General features: G+C 35.2%; 2 protein-coding genes across 2 annotated transcripts in view; both read left to right on the top strand.

The window, feature by feature from the left end:
* Positions 1-3689: 3689 nt before the first annotated feature.
* Positions 3690-16773, top strand: MYOT (myotilin; the record flags this gene model as incomplete). Its single annotated transcript, XM_082621729.1, has 9 exons — positions 3690-4045; positions 7993-8167; positions 9049-9153; positions 11483-11529; positions 12463-12595; positions 13682-13889; positions 15486-15651; positions 16139-16272; positions 16499-16773. 9 exons carry the CDS (start codon positions 3690-3692, stop codon positions 16669-16671), a joined length of 1497 nt encoding a protein of 498 aa, XP_082477855.1. The 3' UTR covers positions 16672-16773.
* Positions 16774-18697: 1924 nt separating this feature from the next.
* The window catches only part of PKD2L2 (polycystin 2 like 2, transient receptor potential cation channel), a gene marked incomplete at both ends in the record, with an annotated part of 37460 nt that continues 34660 nt past the window's right edge, over positions 18698-21497 (top strand). Inside the window, 3 exon segments of the mRNA XM_082621878.1 lie at positions 18698-18728; positions 19419-19520; positions 21146-21279. Of these exon segments, the coding sequence (XP_082478004.1) occupies positions 18698-18728; positions 19419-19520; positions 21146-21279 (267 nt within the window).

The raw sequence follows: 21497 nt of genomic DNA, 5'->3' as shown, positions 1-21497 counted from the left end.
CTTAGAAGTTAGAATGTCAGTCTTAGAATACTATTTCCCTTTCAGTCCTTTCTTCAACAGCGAAGATCAAAGCCCCCACCACAAAAAAGAAAATAAGTTTTCTTTATACTTTTTCCCATTTCCCAATTCTTTGCTCTTCCCCCTATATGAGTCAAAGCTCATAGTCAAAGTTCACATCTAAAATAAAGAGGCTTGCAAGAGAAGCTCATGTAATCCCACTCCTTAAATATCACTAAGACATCTGAGATATTGTTTAGATTGTGGACTCTTACTTTGACATGCCAGCATAGGTAGATGGACAGGCAAGCACATCAGATGTCACTGTTTGGCAGCTGATAAAAGTCAGTGGTGCTATAATACTAAGCACAGAGCTACTAGATTAGTCTGTGAGGGAAGGGGATGCCTCTTCCTTCCCTTTAGTAGTAGGTTAAACCGAGCAGGCACTCTCTGGAACTCGGGTAAGTCTCTTCTTTATTCCTGCTTCAGTTTGGGGTTTTGTTGTTGTTTTTTGTCCAAATCAGAACAGTATGTAAAAGGTGATCTTCAGATAAAAAGTTCAAAAGCCACAAGATCATAATGGCACTATACAAGATTTGAAAAGAATGTGATCTGTTCATTCCACTGAAATTGGAAGGCATTACAGAAAGGGTAGAAGGAAAGATAGTTGTGTGTCATTATTTTTAAATCACCATTTTTCTTTGAAAAGGGACACTTGATCTAACTGTAATTGTGGTAATGTCCTACAGCTTCAAAATATCCTCAGTTTTTTTGTGCAAGTCTGTGCTATATTAGAGATGAGGGGGAAAGTCAAGATTTTTCTAAATAGGAGACTTAATAGTACTTTATTCATAAAATCTTTGAAATTTATTTAACATTATTTGGAATAAAATGATACTGTCATATAATAGAAGGCATTATAGAATTGAATTGTTGAACAGTAACTACTACAAACATGAAGAAAAACCTTTCAGAGTTACCTGTGTGAACATCTGTGTAAAATTTTGTTGAGACATGAATAAAATGAAACTTTTGAAAGAACATATTTTTAATTGAATTTTTTTAAATAACAGTAATTGTTAATTATGTAGGCTGATACCAAAATGTACAAGATAGTTGACCTTCTAAAAATATATGTAAAGAAAAATAGGGAATTTTCTGGAAAATATCTACTGGCTATTTGTTAAACAGTTTATTCCTTCCTTGGTATTTGAAATTAATCTGAATGATTTGCCTGCCCAAAAAGGAATTTAAAACCAAACACTGGATTCAATTCTGCAATGGAAAAAATAAACCCATAACTATAAAACTACTTGCCTTGAAATAGAGTCTTTTTTCTTTTTTTTTTTAGAGTATTTAATTAAAGCCTCCTTCTGGATGTTTTTCTCCAATAATTTAAAGGCCTAATATAGTTAATTACTAAAATGCACTCTAGTTGAATGTGCTTGTATTCATAAACTCAAAATTAAGAAATGTATGGGGCTTCCCTGGTGGCGCAGTGGTTGAGAGTCCGCCTGCCGATGCAGGGGACATGGGTTCGTGCCCCGGTCCGGGAAGATCCCACATGCCGCGGAGCGGCTGGGCCCATGAGCCATGGCCGCTGAGCCTGCGTGTCCGGAGCCTGTGCTCCGCAACGGGAGAGGCCACAACGGTGAGAGGCCCGCGTACCGCAAAAAAAATAAAAGATAAAAACACCATTTTATTTTTAAAATTGTTTGTTAATACACATAAATAAATAAACTACTGAAGACTGAAAAAAAAAAAAAGAAATGTATGACTTTTTAAGTGCCTTTTTCAATAGAATCTTTCTCTTGGCTGTTTAGTTGCATTTTTGTTCTTTCCTAAAACTGCTAATTTTAATATAACTCTAAACTACATGCACAACCTGAGGATCAAGTTATTTAGTTTAGAAATTTTTCATTAAAAACGATGCTTTCTTCAGGATAGGAAACTGAATAATTTTAAGACTATGCTTCAATGATGACAAACAATTTGGTTAATTTTATTAGTTAAAAATTTGATTTATCATTACCTCAGAGTTGGTTTATATTATATGAAACAAACTAAATGTATTTTGAACTAAATTACTTGATATTTTAAATAAAGACAGAATCAGTGTTACAACAATTTATGGCGCTAGTTTTTGTGTGTAAAGTCTATATACAGTCCTGCCCAGATTTACCTTACTAATGGAAGAAATCAGAAGCAAATATAATTCTCTCACTTCGCTATACAGTAGAAACTAACACACATTGTAAAACAACTATGCCCCAATTTAAAAAAAAAAAGAAGCAAATATAATTCTTTAAGGTTGATTATAGTGACAAATGATTTATCAAAGGAAAAATGGGGAACTACTGTCGGACGTCAGGAGTGCCAATGCAGAGCTAAGTAAGAAAAATGGCACCCTTCTTTTCTTGGGAAACTATAGGCTAGCTTCACAGTTGCCTTACTTCCCTTCTGTACATCCTGTTTGCCATTTCAAAAGGAAAAATAATATAGGAACTAAAGCAATTTCAAAATTAGTCTAAAATACATATTAAACATGTAACAATAATTTAAAGTGAAACTAAATAACTAAGAGACCATCGAGACCAATAACTAGATAATACAATCTAAAAATAACAAAAAATTACAAAGGGCTCTGGAATACTGTCAGTAACATATATTATATACAAACACAGAGACACACGAATACAGTCACTCCTTAATATCATCTAGTTTGGTACTATGGTCAGTTGGGAATCAAAGGGAGAAAAAGAAGCAGTGAATTATAAGGTAAAACAAAATTCACTCAAGGTTGACAATAGTGAAGAACAGATGTTTGCTCTACTTTGTGAAACTGTGAAAGGGTGAAGGAGCAAATACGGACAGTAATGTTCTTTACAAAAGAAGCACATTGCTCCCCTTGATTCACCACATCATTCATCACAGATCACCAGGGCATGAATTAACTGGAGTATCAGAAGAGCTGTTCATCAGTTTTGATGAGCAAGGGGAAGAATTCAGACTGAATAGAAGCTGACATGTTATATATTTACCTGCTAATAATTTTAAATCATTAACTCTCTGTGGTTAATGAAACTGTAGCCTCTGGGCAAAAGCTAAACATGAAACCATAAAATTATCACACTGAGCAACATCACAGGTTTTCTTTTCATAAATAACCACTTGGCAAACTCAAACTCAAACTTTTCCTACATCTTGAAGCCCCTGGGCGTGCTTTAAGAATCACCCAGAGACAAACAAACACTAATGAATTCTTTTTTCTTATTCTCAAGGGGAAAGTCGCTTGTGCAAAGACAACAGATAAAGGAATGGGAAGTCTAGAAGCCAGGAAAGTTCCACCTTGAGGTGACTTTGAAAGCACATAAGCTTTAAAAAAAACAAGCAAAAAAAAAAAGCACAGAAACTCTTAAAGATCTTAAATAAACAGTACTGTTTTTTTATGCAAATACTGTAACTGAATCATCTTCTTCTTTTGAAGGAACAATATTCTTCAAGAGAAGGCCACTCTATCAAAGCCAGGAGCACAGTATTCCCAGGATCTCAACAACGAGGTGCAGACCAAGGTTGCTTCTGATTCACTGCAACCTTGTATAATTCCAGGCTTGCAGCCCCAGATTCGGGACCCCACCCTTCCAGGAGCAAATCATTATAAGTTCCCTTCAACTTCCATAAACCAGCTAAGCATGTTTAACTACGAACGTCCAAAACACTTCATCCAATCCCAAAACCCATGTGGCTCCAGACTGCAGCCTCCTGGACCGGAAACCTCCAGCTACTCTAGCCAGACCAAACAGTCTTCTATTATCATCCAGCCCCGCCAGTGCAAAGAGCAAAGATTTTCTGCCTCCTCAACAGTGAGCTCTCACATCACTATGTCCTCATCTGCTCTCCCTGCTTCTCCTCAGCAGCTTGCTGGCTCCAACCCAGGCCAAAGGGTTACAGCCACTTATAACCAGTCCCCAGCCAACTTCCTCAGCTCCATATTACCATCACAGCCTGATTACAATAGCAGTAACATCCCTTCCACTGTGGACTCCAAGTAAGTGAATTTTTAAAATATATATAGAGAGAGACAGATAGAACTGTGTATACCGTGAGCTTGTATCTGGGGGAGAAGGGGAGATAGGTTATGTACGTCATTCTTCACTATCTAAAAAGTCAATGTGACATCAGAGTCTCATTCTGTATTTCTCCTAGAACACCTTGAACCAGGGTACTGGCAATAAGTCATCTGACCCATTCTCCAGTGTCCAGGTTGAGCTGAACCCAAATCACCTATTACATAACACAATTACTTACCTACTATTTTCCATCTTCAAAAAAAATATTTCTAACATACCCAGGAACATTCCCCCAGCTCTAAGTTAAGTTCCTCATGCTGTAAATTTAATTGCTCTGGTTCTAAGCTTAGCTGAGGTGAACACCTGTCTGCTCTTCTTCAGATAGGATTTCCTCTCACATAAGCAGAGGCTATTAAGTTTCTTCTCAGTCTTAGTCTTTTCTTCCTATCCATTTCCCCCTCTGATCCTGAACAACCACTTGGCTAAAAAGAAAATATGGGATTCAGACACTGAAGTATATGAATTTTCCCTATGATCAGAAGAAAGGACTGAATAGGTAAAGGCTCATGACCTTAAGGTTTCCTCTGGTAATTAAAACCACACTCTGTTCAAATTGGTTAGACCAACCTAAATACAGGGAAGAATACCTGAAGCCTTATGCAAGCATGTACTATTTCCACAGCCCTAAAACTGTCCTAGGAGAACCTGATATGAAGAAGGACAAAGTGGTTGTGCTTTTTTTAAAACGTGAACTGAATACTTGGTGCTTATGCAAACTTTGGGCTATCAGTTTTCCTATTCCTTGGCTGGCTAGCACATCAGAGAATTAATCAGAGGCATCTGAAAAACTGTGTGATGGAATATATTTTGTCAGTTACAGGCTAATCAACAGATTTGCTGAAATTCTTGCTAATTTCTCTCAGTTTTCTCTAGAGGCTAATTTTTCTAGAGATTCCTATTTTTGGTGACAACTCTGGAAACCTAGGTGCACTCACCAGAGCAATTCAACTTGCAAAGAAATTTTTCAATATTTTTAAAAATAAAAACCAGGAAAGCTAAAAACATTTGTTAGAATCCTATAGATACTAGGTTGAACCATTTGAAATGGCTGATAGTTAAAAATTTTTGACTGACAAAAAAGGCATTCTCATAGGTTTGGCCTAATGATTTTAAAAGATGCCTTCAAGAATTAAGAGCCCACTCTTTCTCTTCTATCTCAAATTCCCATTATACCCATTATCACATATTGTAGATTTTTCTTACTTACATTTTATCCATATAATCTTTTTCCATCTAGCTTTCAATTACTTACAAATTTCCTGTATAAGCGTGTTTAAATCTAAAATAACTCTTTCTCACTAAAATATTTTTCTTAGTAAAGGCTTTAATCCTATTCCAAATTCCTGCCCAGAAAAGAAAGCCACCAAATAAATACTAGTGAGCCTCAACCATGTACCTAGCTCTCTGCACAGAACTAAGAGAGGAAGGAAGGAAAAAATAGAGAGGATAAGAAATAAAGCACAGAAGGACCCCAAACCAGAGATCAAAGATCCAGCTTTAGCTGCTCCATTTTCAGCAACCATAGATAACTCTTTTAATCTTCCCACAGCCACTTGATACCAGTTCAGTGTCCAGCTGCACAGGTGGAAAGCTCTGGCCCTTTGAACATTTGTGCACAACTCCCTCATTTTTATGATGGGCTGAAGTTTGCCCTGTCTTCTATAATAACCCTTGCATTCTGACCTAGAGAAGTTTGAAAGCTTTATTTAGCTTTTCATCAGTAGGAAACCCTTACGCAAATGTTTTATTCAGTTGATCAAACCACAGACTAGAAATTTAGGGGAACTCTTTAACTATTCCTTTCAAAAAGCTTGCTGTGTGATATTCCTCAAGTTTTCCTTACCTGCTCAGTGATTCGGGTTTTCTGATCTGTAATAAAAGGATTTAGGTGATTAATGATAGGGGGAAAAAAAAACCTATAAAGCACTGTGCAAATATAATATTAGTTTCTAATTATGAACAGATATCAAGTCCTAACACTCAAACCATCTAAACTGGTAATAATGCAGGTATTCAGTGAATAAAAAGGTGACTGAGATTACATATATATCAGTGATTCTCAGGCTTGGTTTTGATAGTCCTTCAGGATTTCTCAGATATATTACATCATAGTATGACAGTCTGACAAAAGAATTATTTAATGCTAATTCACTTTAACCAAACACATATGACTGTTTTTTTTTTTTTAGCTGGAAAAACAAAAAAACAAATGGGCTATTCTAACTTCATACAGTTGGAGACATAGCAGATCTATAAAACCAAAGAAATTTTACCACTTTGACCTGGGAATTCAATCTTAAAACAAAACAAAAACATCTCACTATTTATTTAAACACTTGGTTTGGCTATTTGCTTCACTGAACAAATCAGATACAGACAATCCTGAATATCTGAAATACAAGGAGGGAAAATGTATATAATCAACTTTCAATACAGAGCATCTTGAATACAATGGAAAATATTCATTCACTGAACTGATAGTATTACCTCACTATTTTGCAGGCTTTGCGTTAGTGGATACAAACAATACAACAGTGAGTAATAAAACATCTTTTTTTTCTTCAGTGTATTTACAATCTAGAGATTACTAACCAAGTCCCCAAAGCCTGCAAAAATTAAAACTCTGGCTCCACTCAGAGGAAATACATTTCCACTTAGCTTACAAGTTCTTTTAATGATCCTTGTGAATTTTTGAACAGGGACATGTCAGAGAACTGCCAGCTGCCTCATCTGGATATCTGGATTTACTATGATAATGGTAAAATATTCATTGAGGGCAGTGGCCAGTTTTCCCACATTAAATAGATATAAGCTAGCACCTTCAGAGCCCTAAATAAATAAATTAGGTAAAATGTGAATAAACCCTGTGAAAAGTGTGAGCTACCTAACAGATTTAAAAATATAGGACTCCCTAAATAACACCCCTGTCCTCTATCAGAATCAGCAGGGGAACACCAGGAGGGGGCAAGGACATCTTAGAAGAAAATTTAGGGTTGGAATTTGAAATAAGGATTTAAACCAAACTCTTCAACTGCCAATCAAATTTGCTTTTTTCCCCCAAACTCCTTTTTTTCTCAGTTTACATTTCTTTCTCCTTCCTCCTCTAATCATCTCTTTCTCTAAAAATCACTTATGCAATGTTGAAGAAACTGTTATTACTGTACAAGTTGTTATACAGTGCCATACTTGGATTGTCTAGAATATGAATAGGAAGTAGAAATTAAAATGTAAACTGTAGACTCCATTCACAGCAAGAGAATATTCACTAAATACCAGTGGTTATGCTGATAAATGTTTAACAATCAGCTCTGGAGGAGAGAGCCATGATTTGTGGTATTTACCAATTTCCCTGGTGTAGATCCTCCCACCACCACCAATTTCAAACTTTCAACAGGAGATCACAGTGAGCTGGGAAGAGACACTAAAAATCAGTTCTCTTAAGCCCATATGAGTCAGCTCCAGCACATCGCTGTTTACTATCCACCCATAAATCAAACTCAGGAAATTCAGTTGGAATATTGGAAGAGCTCTTAAGCTGCCAGTAACTAGACTTACTCTCACTTCTTTAGGGAAGGTCTTCAAGGAAGGACATTCTCCTTATGTCTAATCTAAATTGCTCCTCCTGCTACTTAATTTTCATTTGCCAAGATGAAAAGAAACAAAAACAAAAAACAGCTAGTAACCATTCTTATAAAATCCTTCTTGACTGTTATTAGGGCAATTGGTGTTTTAATAACACCAGCAGAACTAAATGGTAAATTCAACCTACCTAAAGGTGACTGACAAAATGATGCCAATTCTATTTTACATACCACACCTTACTTTAAAGATCTTCTTTTTTAAAAATCTTGTTTTCTTTTTAAAGTTATCGACAACCCTCAGTTGGCCAACCTGTAAATGCTACGCCATCCCAAAATGCAAATGCTAAGCCCGCACCAAGGACTCCTGACCATGAAATACAAGGATCAAAAGAAGCTCTGATTCAAGATTTGGAGAGAAAGCTAAAATGCAAGGACAACCTTCTTCATAATGGAAACCAAGTGAGCAAGATGTCTATTTTGTATTTTTTTTAAAAAAGCCAATAAAACTATAAAATCTAATCTCAATAAGAATGTTCTTTCTGTCTCACAGATCTATGTCCATATAATCAGCAAGGGAGAGGAGTATCTAAAAACAGGGAATATTTGGATCCTATTCTGTATTTCTCTGCATGAAATCCCCTCTAGGAGTTCAGTAGTAAAAGAATGAAGCAAATGAAAAAAAAAAAAAAACCAATCTGAATGATTCAATTTTGTTTTAAGCATTACCATAAAAATATGTCTGATGACCAAATAACTAATGGGAAATGCTGTCAACCTGACTTCTTCATGTACTTTGGTATATATTATTGATGGAAAAATAGCTATAATTCTTATTATACACATTGTATTAGTCACTGATCTCTGAAAGAGTACTACTATATGCCTTTAATCCAAATACATTTAACATACGAGTTGCACTGCTCTTAACCAGAAGTTAGTAAATCAAATATAATGTTCACTTAATAAAAGTTATTTCTGAATCTGAGGACATATGGTACTATATTCAAAGACAGAGCCAACAGGAACATGCAGAACAAGGAGGAAGACAAAGTATTTCCCTTTATTGGGGAGAGAGAGCCTTATTTAAGGGTGATTATGCTTGCCTTTACTAGGAGAAGAAAGAAAACAGAGATGAATATTACAGATGAGAGAAGTGGCACTAGAACGAAAGGAAAATGCTTTGAATGAAAGAAAATTTTTTTTAAAAAACATAGTATCTATCATTCAATAGGCATAACTATACTTCTTTGGTATAATTCTTGGTGGTTTTAAGGTAAAGCTATACAAATAACTTTTATTAAATCTCATTACTATCTCTTTTATGATTTATTTCTTTAAAGCGGCTAACATATGAGGAGAAGATGGCTCGCAGATTGCTAGGACCACAGAATGCAGCTGCTGTGTTTCAAGCTCAAAATGACAGTGAGGCACAAGATCCAGCACAGGTAAATTAAAATAATCTTTATCTAACTGGAGCACTTTTCTTTTCTGTGATTTTTAAATATCTGCTTTTCTAAATGCTTATAAATAGCATTTGAAGCAAAAATCAATTACTTCCATACTCCATTACGTATAAAAAGTAGAGGCCATGATGGGCTGAATATATACACAAAAATTTTTAATTTTACCGCATTTTCTGGTGGTTCTAGTATCTGCATATGAAATGTTATAAAGTCAAAACACCAGAAGACTAATGGTGTCACATTTCATCTGGACATTTAGGGGTCAGTTAAACCGAGGACTCTCCCTACAATGTCTACATGGACAGAAAATTTATGAGTTGTAAATCTTTCACAGGACAAAAGTTAAAACTCTAAACCAAAGTAATTATAACCTTTTCTCATAAGCTGTTTATCATTTCAATGTTTTAAAATAAACTCATGTACTAATGAAACATCCAATTCCTTTTGTCATGTTCCTGTATATTAAAATGATTCTTATTAAAAATAAACAACAAAAACCTTATGAGTAATGGCTCCAGGATTAACAAAAGCATCCTTTCCAAGGGATTAACTTTATGCAGAACATAAAGTGAATATCCCACAGGCTTGCTCCTGATCAACTTCATTTTAACAAGTTAACCTCAAAGAGAAGTGTACAGCTGGAGAGGCAAAATGAACTGCTATTGCTCTTTCTATCTTCCTTCTGTAGTTACCTCTCATTCCTTCCTAAAAAGTCCACAAGAAACTGGAAGCCAAACCGAGCATTCAAGAATTCCAATCTTCTACAGTATAGGAAGATGAAAATAAGACTTTTGTTTCTGTTAAATGTGACTAGATCTACTGAAAAGGATAGAGCAGGGTCTAGCACAGCAAGTAACTAGAACCTGAGAACAGAACTTAAATCTATTTTGGCTACTGAAGAGTTCACACACTCGTTTATTCAACTAATTTATATGAAGTACCTACTGTGTGTTGGGCTCTGGAGTTGGTACAGGAGATTACAGCAAGAATAAGACACAAATATATCTCTATTAGAAAAAATAACCCAAAGTAACATTAGATTGATGATGGTTTATGTTATAAATTCACAGTGTATGATTTCAAGGTCAGGGGTGTATTGTTTTTCTCATTCATTCTTTAAAAACTTTAAAATGAAGGTGAAGGTACCAAGAGAAGAGATAGCAGCAAAACATATTATGAAATCAGAAAAGAAAAATCTTACGTTTTTTGGTACACTTCAAACAGTCTACTTAAATAATACAAAATGTCATCAAATTACATATAACTGAAATATCACACCTATGAATATGAATACATACATGTTCAAACCACTACAGGAAAAAGTCAAAAACTTAATTTAGATATTATGAGTTTAAGTGGATAATTCTTATTTTTTACCAAAAAATTCACTGATCTTTTGACATCTGGCTTAGAGAAACTCAAAGCCTAGCCAAAAATTATTACAAAGTTGTAAGAATTTTGTTTTAGAATGACAAAATACATTAAAGTTCATCCCAAAATAAATTATTTGTTCTGATCTGCTATGTTGTTTTTCATATATTTGGGTAAGGACTATATTTTCTACTTCTTTGTATCTCTCACTATGCCAAGCACAATGAAATACACGGAATAGGCACTAAATATTTAATCAGTTAATTCTATTATAAATTCATCAATTCCTGATTTTATCCTCAAATATGAATAATTTTCTGGTGCTCAGATATAAATTCTAAAAGATGACTGCTTAAATTAAATACACCCTTATTAGGCAGGAAGTAAGTAATGTTGTTTTTCAAAGGCTTTTCATAACTCTACACATAGCTTCCACAGTGCCCGTCAGGATTTTGTGCCATGAGCTACAAAGAAAAGTATTTTCCAGTCTAATATGTGTTTACTGCTGTTGGTGCCACTTATGAGCAGTAGGCATAAGACCCTGTATCTACTGCCAACACAAATGACTTCATGACTATTCCTGTTTTACCGGAGGACAATCTGTACTATGTGCTCCCATTTCAAATACACCAGGGGGACTCATCATCCTTTGTCATAAAATCGTCATCTAAAAAACGAACCACCACCAATTCAAAGTCTAGTTAATTTTCATAAATCATATCTATTGAATAGTCTTAATTCTGGAGATTTCTTGCTAGAGTATTAGAAGGTTAGTGTACTATATTTTAAATGCTTAACAGCTAAATATATAGAACTATCCATGACAGTACAAATACAGCCACAACAGAAATGTTCCTTTCAACTACGACTACTAAATTCTGCTTCATTTCAAGCTAACAACAGCATGTTAACATTATCACTTTGTTTTAACTTCAAGCAGCACAATTCAGAACATGCACGACTGCAAGTTCCTACATCACAAGTAAGGTAAAAAAAATTTTTTTTAATTTTAAAGAAATATACATTTTGCTACCTAAAATGTTTTCAGCTTAAAAAAAATGTAATATTTACAAAGCCCTCAAGCTTCTTACATACTTCTTATACAAAGCAATGTGACCAGAGGGGATAGCAAGTTGGAAGGGATAAATTAGGAGTCTGGGATTAACAGATACACACTACTATGTATAAAACAGATAAACAACAAAGACCTACCATATAGCACAGGGAACTATTTTCAGTGTCTTATAATAACCTAAAATGCAAAAGAATCTGAAGAATCTATCTATATATAATATATATGTTATATATATATAACTGAATCACTTTATTGTACACCTGAAGCTAACACAACATTGTAAATTAACTATACTGCAATAAAAAAATGGTTATAAAAAAAGAAAATGTTTATACTGCTTTAGAACCAGTTGAAAAAAAACAATGTGAATTTTCTAATGTCAAATATGACAATAAAAATTTTTATCTGTTAATTATCACAGCTATCTCAGAGGAAACTTTTTTTAATGTTTTGGTGAAATAAGCCAGGACCATGTTTCCATGCTAAACAACTTTTTCATAACAATGGAAACCTGATTCTAATTATACAATCTTTGCATGTGACTAGAATTGTCCATGGGGTACTCTGCATTTTAATAGATCAGTTTCTTCATCAATTCATGGCACTGAAAAAAGAAACAAAGATGTATAATTTGTACCAGATGTTTCTAAATTGCTACCACTTCTAATAGTCATCAAATATGCCACAGCTAAATACAGCTCTGCAGCCTCTCTCCATTGTTACTACACTATCAGATCAAACAGCATAGACTCTAGGGTTTCAAATTTGATGGCTAAACTATATTTGCATGAAAGGAAGAGCAATGACGATTCTTCTGCATAGTGATTATTAAAATATTTTTGTAGAAGTAGGTCATCTTCAAGGGGAGATGTGAATGATCAGGATGCAATCCAGGAGAAATTTTACCCGCCTCGTTTCATTCAAGTGCCAGAGAACATGTCAATTGAAGAAGGAAGATTCTGCAGAATGGACTTCAAAGTAAGAGAAAAGTTCAAAAATACTGGAGAAAAATTAACAGTGGGATACTAAGTTTTGAAAAATGTCCTCCTCCTCTTCATAGCTTTCTACACAGCTTGACAAGAAGTATGTATAGTGGATAAGAACACAAACTCTGGAGCTAAGTTTACCTGGGTTAGAATCCTGGCCCTGCCACTTTACAGCTGTGTAACCTGAGACAAGTCACTTAACAACTCTATGCTTTTGTTTCTTTGGAAATAACAAATGTATCTACCTCATAAAGCTGTTTGAGGATTAACTAAGTAAACAGGTATAAGGTACTCACAATAGTGCCTACCACCTAATACTCTATATAAATGAAGCTTTCATAGCAATAGGATTTCTAAAGTAGAATGCCTCTTTAAGAAATTCAAGTCACCCTGCTCTCTCTTGGCCTAGAAGAATTCTTCAGGCTAAAATAACTTATTAGAAAGGCTTACATTTTTATTATCCTCATTTTGGAGAACTTTTTCTTATAAATGTTTTTTTAGATTCCTTATGAATGAAAGTCAGTGTATGGATTTAATTGTCAAGGCTTATACGAAAACACTTAACAAAATGCCATTTATACACCAGAACTACAGCTCAAGAACACTCAGTTTTGGAAAGGTTATTTGGAAAGGTTATCAGCAAGTATCATATATATGGGCCTCTGGGACTTCATTCACACTTGCCATTAGCCAGAAAAGCCATATGACTTCCATATTCCTTGTGGAGACCAATATAAAATAACTTAACGTCCTTAATATAGTAATTAAGAGATATTAAGGAGTCTGCGGTTGTTTATGAAAGAGCTAGATGTGTTTTCAGATAGTATGAAAATACTGTATTAATTTCAAGGGTTATAGTTTTTACTACTTTGTTAAAAATTATTGAAAGAAAATATCTTTTAAGCTCTTGTTTTGCATTCAATCACAAACCCACTCAGATACTGAATTGTTAAAATTCATAAATGGACAAATGGGTCCCAGTGATATAATTTAAAATTTATTTTTAAATTTATATCATAAATAATTTAAAATTAAAAATATAATTTAAAATTCTATCATCTTGTGTTTTCATTTCTAGGTTAGTGGACTACCAGCTCCTGATGTGTCATGGTATCTAAATGGACGACCAGTTCAATCAGATGATTTTCACAAAATGATAGTGTCTGAAAAGGGTTTTCATTCACTCATCTTTGAAGTGGTCAGAGCTTCAGATGCAGGGGCTTATACATGTGTTGCCAAGAATAGAGCAGGAGAAGCCACCTTTACTGTGCAGCTGGACGTCCTGGGTAAGCTTTCAAAGAGATCCTACAGAGCTCCTTAAAATTTTGTAGAATCAAAAAAGAAAGTGTTAAAAAAGAAAAACCCCAAGGACTTTATATTTAAGGTTAATGTCTATACTATACAACCCAGTAGAACACCAATTTTCATGTAAAAGCCACGGTGGGCAGGGGTTAGTGTTCTTGAGGGAAACTCAGTGAAACTAGAATGACAGATCTACCACTAAAGCTTTTCTGGAAGAGAAATAAAGGTAAAATTTCAGACAGACCAAAGAAGGTAGTATATTCTAGATATATTTCTAGATGTACAGTAGATGTACAGTATTTGTAGACATGATTAAAGGGTCTTAATATGAAAATTTTTAGTCTAATCATTTATCTGGACTACAGTCTAAAATAATCAATCTGACTCACATTTTCACAGAACTGTTATAATCACACATAGTTTAAAACTGAAGGGTAAATATCAACTTTTAGCCTTAGACTGTGCACTCTTTACCAGGAAACTAGTCTCTAATTATGACAACAAAAACATGCTTACTTGCTTTAGAAAACAAGTATGGTAAAACTCATATCTCAAATTTGTCTTTAGTAGGGTAGTTCTCATAAAACTAATGTCCTGCTTTAAAATATTACAATTCAAGTGCTCTAAATAATCACATTTACAATGACTTTAGCCACAATATACTGCATAAGCGATATTTTGCTATAATTCACTGCTTATTATATAAAAACTTGATCAAGTTCAAGGATGGGCAATCTTGAGTTTGTATTCTACCCAGATGAATGAAAAATCTTTAAGATTATTCTATGATATAATAAGGGCCCTCAGACTAAGGGAAAAACTAGTGATCTGGGAATTTATACACACACACACACAAAATCCAAGTGATTAAGCTTAGGGCAAATCCTTTCTGTGCCAATAGCTCCAAAAATACTATAACGTTAGAGCTGAAAAAGACTTTGACAGGCATCAGTCCAATCTCCTCCTTACTCCTTCAGAAAAGTTAGGGTTATAGTATTATAGTATCAGTTCCTCTTTTCCCTCAGGTATTTGAAGAAAACTAAAGACATAATTATTATTGGCATTTGTATATTACTTTATAGTTTACAAAATGCATCTTCATTCATTATCGCAATTGATCCTCACAATAATTTTGTGCTTTGGTGGGCACAGCAGTAACTATTTCTTGGGTATCATTTTACAATAGATAAAATTTAGCCTCAGAGAAACTAAACAAAATTTTCCCCATTGTGGCATGGCTGGTGGGGCAAACAGAATTTGAACCCAAGTTGCTGGTACTCTTTCCACCACTCATGCTGCCTCCCTATAGCTGAGATGATCTCAACTTGACTTAAATTCTTCCGATGAAACATGATTATAAATTCAACGCATCATTACATTACTGTTTTAGAACTATAAATAGTATACAATATACAATAGTATTGCATATTATTTTAACTACAGCTGAAACATAAAGCTTCCAATCCTGTTGTTAGTACTTTTTTAAACTTTTATATCAGCATACAAACTTCATAATACTTTGGTTTGACTTAATATTGTTTATAATATTTCCAATACATGATTTTTTTATTAATATGTAGCAAAAGAACATAGAAGAGCACCAATGTTCATCTACAAACCACAGAGTAAAAAAGTTTTTGAGGGAGACTCAGTGAAGCTAGAATGCCAAATCTCGGCTATACCACCACCAAAGCTTTTCTGGAAAAGAAATAATGAAATGGTACAATTCAACACTGATCGAATAAGGTAGGATAAGTATTTCTAGACTTAACTATACTGTACTTGGGTGAATCCAGTTATACTTTGAAATGCATTATAAATGGCATGCATCTGTGACCTCAATTTGTCTAATTTTAAAAACATATAGATGAAACTAACACAATACTGTAAATCAACTATACTTCAACTTTTAAAATATACATAGAGAGAAATATAATAAGCCTCATTAAGCCAGATTCCACTAATCAGAAATTTAAGGGATAAAGTACGCTAGGATTTACCTTTTTACTAACAATAAAAGAAAATGGCTCAAGGAAATAGATGATACAAACAAGACTGGGGGGATGTTTAATTCAAAAAAACCCATAGCTATTTGGCAATGACTAGCTACAGACTCAGAATTTCCAAATGCTTTTTTTCTTCCTATTAGTCTGACTCTGTAGGTCACAGGCATCATAAATAAATTCTCACAGGAAAATTAATTCCTTTACTTTCAATTTTTGTTTCTTTCCAGTTTATATCATGATAACTCTGGAAGAGTTACTTTACTGATAAACGATGTAAACAAGAAAGACGCTGGGTGGTATACTGTGTCTGCAGTTAATGAAGCTGGAGTGATCACATGTAACACGAGATTAGATGTTACAGGTATCTCACGCTGTTATACAGTGCTATATGTCAAGTGCTATAAAGAACTTAACTGGAAAGATTTAATAAGAAACATAAATTCCAGCATAGCATAAATTCTGAAGGATTCTCCCCATACATAATCAGTTTTGATTTTTTTTCTCTCCCTGTCCGATAATGAGTACCTAGTGCAACCCATTTGTTTAGGACAAGTTTTCTAAATTAACGTTTATTTGATCCATTTCAGCCCGTCCAAACCAAACTCCTCCAGCTCCTAAGCAGTTACGCGTCCGACCAACTTTCAGCAAATATTTAGCACTTAACGGGAAAGGTTTGGATGTGAAACAAGCTTTTAACCCTGAAGGAGAGTTTCAGCGTCTGGCAGCTCAATCTGGACTCTATGAAAGTGAAGAACTTTAATAACTCTGCCAACATTGGAAAACACAACTACACTATTAGCAATATATTCAATTAAATTTTTGAAATAAATCCATAGCTGTATTAACAGATTATGGTTTTAATTAGGTAATACAACTAATATATATTTATAATGTGTTTATCCTTTGACTCTTGCACATTCTGTTTACCTCTCTGGTTTGTGAAGCCTACAGAAAATCTGAGTTTGTAATTGTAGATGAAGATCTTAAAAAATGTGGGATTTTAATATTTAAGTCATACACATTTTACAACTACAGGTTATAAATGAATATCAACGTTTTAAACACATCTAATGCGTAATAAGATTTACTGGTACTGCTTTCTAAATACTGTTTTACCCGTTTTCTCTGATAGGAATACTAACATGGTATAGATTATCTGAGTGTTCCTTAGTTTTATGTCAAAAGAGAATAAAATTTCAAATAGTTAAAAGACTGCCTCCTCTTCACAAAAGTCTAGATCTTTAAGATAAAACTGCTGGTTTGTATCTATTAAGCGACACACAGCAAAACCTATGAATAACAAGTTCCAAGAGACCAACAACATTATACTCTAGAACAGCCTGTCTTGGTGAAGCTCAGTTACATCTAATTCCTCCAGAAAGGGAACTAGACTTTTTATGGTTTGCACTTCAAAGGCAACCAGAATAACTTAAACCATGACAGAATCTCTCCTGAAATTGTGATTTTGTTTTAACCAAATAGGTTTCTAATTCTTCAAGATCTCTGAGTCTATTGAGCTCAGTGGATTAAGAACAGACTGCAGAGTCATCTACCTAATTCTTATATTTAATGTAAATTTGAATACCTATATTTTGGGCTTTTTTCCTCCTACATTTCTAGTTCAGATAACCTACTACTTTAGAAAACAATTTTGCCAGCCTCTGAGAGTCCAAGTACAGGAAAGGGCAAATCCTTGTATTAAACTATTCTTAAGCTAGGCCAGTAGCCCTTTCTTCTTCTCAGGTCTCATCTCCACTGGCTGCTGGCCTTTTGCTAGACCTCTCCTATTCCTTTTATCATTGGTAGTCTTTGACCCTCGCTGCTATGTGGCCTAGTTTTCCTTTTTACCTGACATGAAACAGCATTTATCAACATCACCCTACATCTCTTTCGGAGAAATAACAAAAGTGGCTTTATTTTTTACTTTCAAAACAGCTTGACGGGTTTCTTAGCTGGCTGCCCTGGGGCTTTCCACTGAATTCCTTTTTTATTTTCCTTTTTACCAACCTAAGAATCCCCGCCCCCCTCCCCCCCTCATATTCTGGCGGGCTTATGGATGCCTTAATTTACAACCAAATTTGGCCTTTTCTATAGCTGATTTACAAACCTTCTCACTTTTGCAAAGCTGCTGGGTCAGATGTGAGTCCGGGCTCCCAAAGACTACTGTTTTGGCCTACGCTTTTACATTATCACTGCAGAACTTTTTTTTTTTTAATCTATTTCAACGTTCTCTTAAGCCATATTGGGTGGAAAGAGGGGTGGAAGCTATTTCTAGCAACAGCTCTCGATTACTAATAATCAGTGTCTGCAAGCTGCAGCGGCGGAGTGGGGCTTTGGCGTCGAGCAAACCTTGCCCCAACGGGCCTTTGGTAAGTAATTTATTCTCCTCAGTCTCTTCAGGTCTAAAACGAGGGCAAAACACATACCTTTCAGGAAGGGGCGGTGTGAAGACTAAACAACTCAAAAGATGTTAAAAGTCAAGAATGGGTAGCCCATTATAATTAATTACTACGATTTTTATGATTAACCCCAGGCCTAAAGCCAGGTTTGCCCTAGAAGTCGGTCCTCCGCAGGAACAAACGCCACCGCGCTCAGGCCCGCCTCACGCAAAACCTTTCCGTAAAGGCCTCGGTGCGCACGCGCGCTGGCATGTTCTAGTGCCGCTTGCTCCCGTCGTGGAGCCTGGGGCTCGCGCAGGCGCATGAGCTAGGCGCGCACCGTGTGAGTATCGCGCAGGCGCCGCCAGCCTTGGGTGGCGGAACGCGCCGTTGTTGTTCAAGTTTGCCATGGCTGAGGCGTCCCGGTGGCACCTAGGCGGTGAGGGGTGCCTCTAGGGAGTGGGTGGGGCAGAGCGGAACGGGCAAATATCCTGCAAGGAAGTCTGTAGCCTCACATGTATTCACGTGAGAGATGACCTCCAGAACGGTTAGCCGTCGCAGCCTCCCCTTGAGAAGCGGAGAGGGACTGTGTGGACCCATTTCACAGACAGGAAAAGTGAAGCCCTGAGGGAACATCCCGCCCCTTGCCGGAAGCTGGAGCTGGGCGCTGCCACATGCTGTATAGTGGCCTTCTCTAGGCCGGCCTTAGAAGGCCTTTGTTGATCTAGGGAGTAGTGGCCTTGGCAGAACCCCAGGCTGAGTCCTTTTCCCCCTTCCAGCAGGAGCCAGCCATCCCAAGAAGCACAGTTAACAGGAGGAGAAGACGATTAGGGACAGAGGAGGGGGTTTTGTTTGCTTTGTATTTTGCTTTTTCAGTTTAAAACAAGACTGGTGAGGAAACATCCGGGTTATAAAATTCATTATATACGGTCATAAAATGATTGCCCACTATCACCATGGGAAAATGTTAGTAATTAGTCCTTCTTCATAAAAGTGAGAGTAAAAACATAACCAGAAGCTATTGGAGCTTTCCTTCACAGAGTGTAAACAGCTAAAAGCGCCTGTTTTTCCATCCCTATTATTTATATATATTATAAATTAAGGAAAATTTTTGTTTTATATCTCACAGGAACTCCAAAACATAAGCTGCATTACAGAAAGGAAGTAGAAATGAGAACCACACTTCAGGAGTTCTTACTCTACCTTATTTTTTTAATAAACTTATGTATATGTAAGTACACAGATGTAGATGAAGACACTGAACTAGAAAAAAAAAGTTATGTGCAGATGAAAAACAAAACATATGGATTTTATAAAACCATAGGCTTTCAGACTACTGAAACCTCTCAAAAAATAGTGACACATTTTAAACATCTTAAATTCATTTAGGTTGACATTATTTCCAATTCTTAAGGGGCACAACTTTAGGTCACAGAAGTAATAAAAAGCTTTCATAGTCAACACTGATTGAATTAATTATTCCTTTCTGTTGGCAGTTCTGTCTTGAATATAATTATTCCCTTGAGTTGCCAATTCTTGATTTCTTTTAGAGCGATACAGATATATTAGCTTTGCTCTAGTTTCATAGGTCAAACTACAAATGAGGCCTAAGAAGTTAGTCTTGATGTCTGCTTTATTCTTTTCCCTGGCCTGTTGCAGAGTTAATAGTAAAATATGCTAGTTCTGAGTCACAGAAGATATGAATCAATGCAGATCTTTAGGGAGAACCAGGAAAACATCTCAACCTACATTCCTCCTATCTGTGGGTCAATATCATTGACTTAATCAGTATTAAAGAGCATTTTGTCTTTATAGCACCCAACATATAGTAGATGCAAGCTCACTGACTGGACTTATGTTGGTACAGCATACATATTGGCAATTATATATCGGTTAACTAATTAATTGATATTGTAGGGGTGAGCTTGAGTCAGATCTGGATTAAAAAGACAGCTTTAGCCAATCTTATAAATTAAGATATTTTAGATTGGTTTTTAACTGCTTATTACAGAACATTTGGGGAGTGGAAAAATATTTAAAGATCACTCATAATCCCATTATTCAGGGATTTTTTTTAAAAAACACCTTTTCATAATTAGGAAAAATTGGAAACAAATCTCCAACAGGATTTGTTTAATTTTCGGTATATACAGTGAAATACTGTGCAACATTAAAGAATGGCATAGGCTCATGTGTGCCATGGAATGATGTTGAAGATACATTATTTCTAAAAATAAAGGCCTTCTAGCAAAAAAAAAAAAAAAAAAGACATATTTAGTCTATACCCTACTCTAAAACCCACCCGCGCACCCCTAGGAAGAGTGAGAAAGAATACTAGTTAATGTTCTTTTCAATCTTATCATGTGCCAAAACATAGTTTCAAATATTCCACATGAATTATCTCACTTACTTCTCATAACAAAACTATGAGGCAGGAGATGTTATCCCTATGGTGGGACTCAAACCATTATCTGTTTGATTTTAAAGTTCATAGCCTAAACTACTCACTATATTATGTTGCCTACTCTCAATATTGGGGGAAAAAACCCATCTTGCAGAATAGTATGTATAATGTGATCTCAGTTTTATAAAAATTAAGTTATTTTCTCTATAAGTGTGTATGCATTTAGAAAAATCTGAAGAATATATGCCAAGCCTAATTCTAGCAGTGGGATTATAGGAAACTTCTTCCTGTTTTGTATATTTCTATTTTAGTTTTTTTATTATTACTCTTATAATTAGAAAAATAAAATTGAATGTTTAAAGCAAAATTGAGAACAAATTACAAGTACATTTTTAATCCTGATAAAAATTGAGTTTTTAAATGTAAATTTTTAAACAAATTCTTCTCCTTAGTGACTTTTGGGATGGTAAACCCACATAGGTATTACTTAAACAAAGTTATGTCATCTCTATTTTTGGACACGTCTGTGCATGGTGAAGAAAGAACCAACTTTAAGTCTATTCGCAGCATAACTGACTTTTGGAAGGTAAGATGTCATGTGACTGTGGATGAAGTAGCTTTAGGCATTGCATAAACAAGCCCTTGGCACACATAGTAGGCACTTGATACATATTTATTGAAGGAATGAATAAAAATAAATGTCATTTCTTTAAACTATTAGAATCAATCAACCACTAAGTGTTTATTGAGAACCTGTGTTCTCAGTGTGATAGAGTTCTTATAACTTTAAAAAAGTTATATTTA

Source organism: Mesoplodon mirus, assembly GCF_964341445.2.
Source record: "Mesoplodon mirus genome assembly, chromosome: 5".
Classification (NCBI taxonomy): Eukaryota; Metazoa; Chordata; class Mammalia; order Artiodactyla; family Ziphiidae; genus Mesoplodon; species Mesoplodon mirus.
The sequence above is the reverse complement of the archived record's forward strand: the minus strand, read 5'-3'. Positions and strand labels throughout refer to the sequence as shown.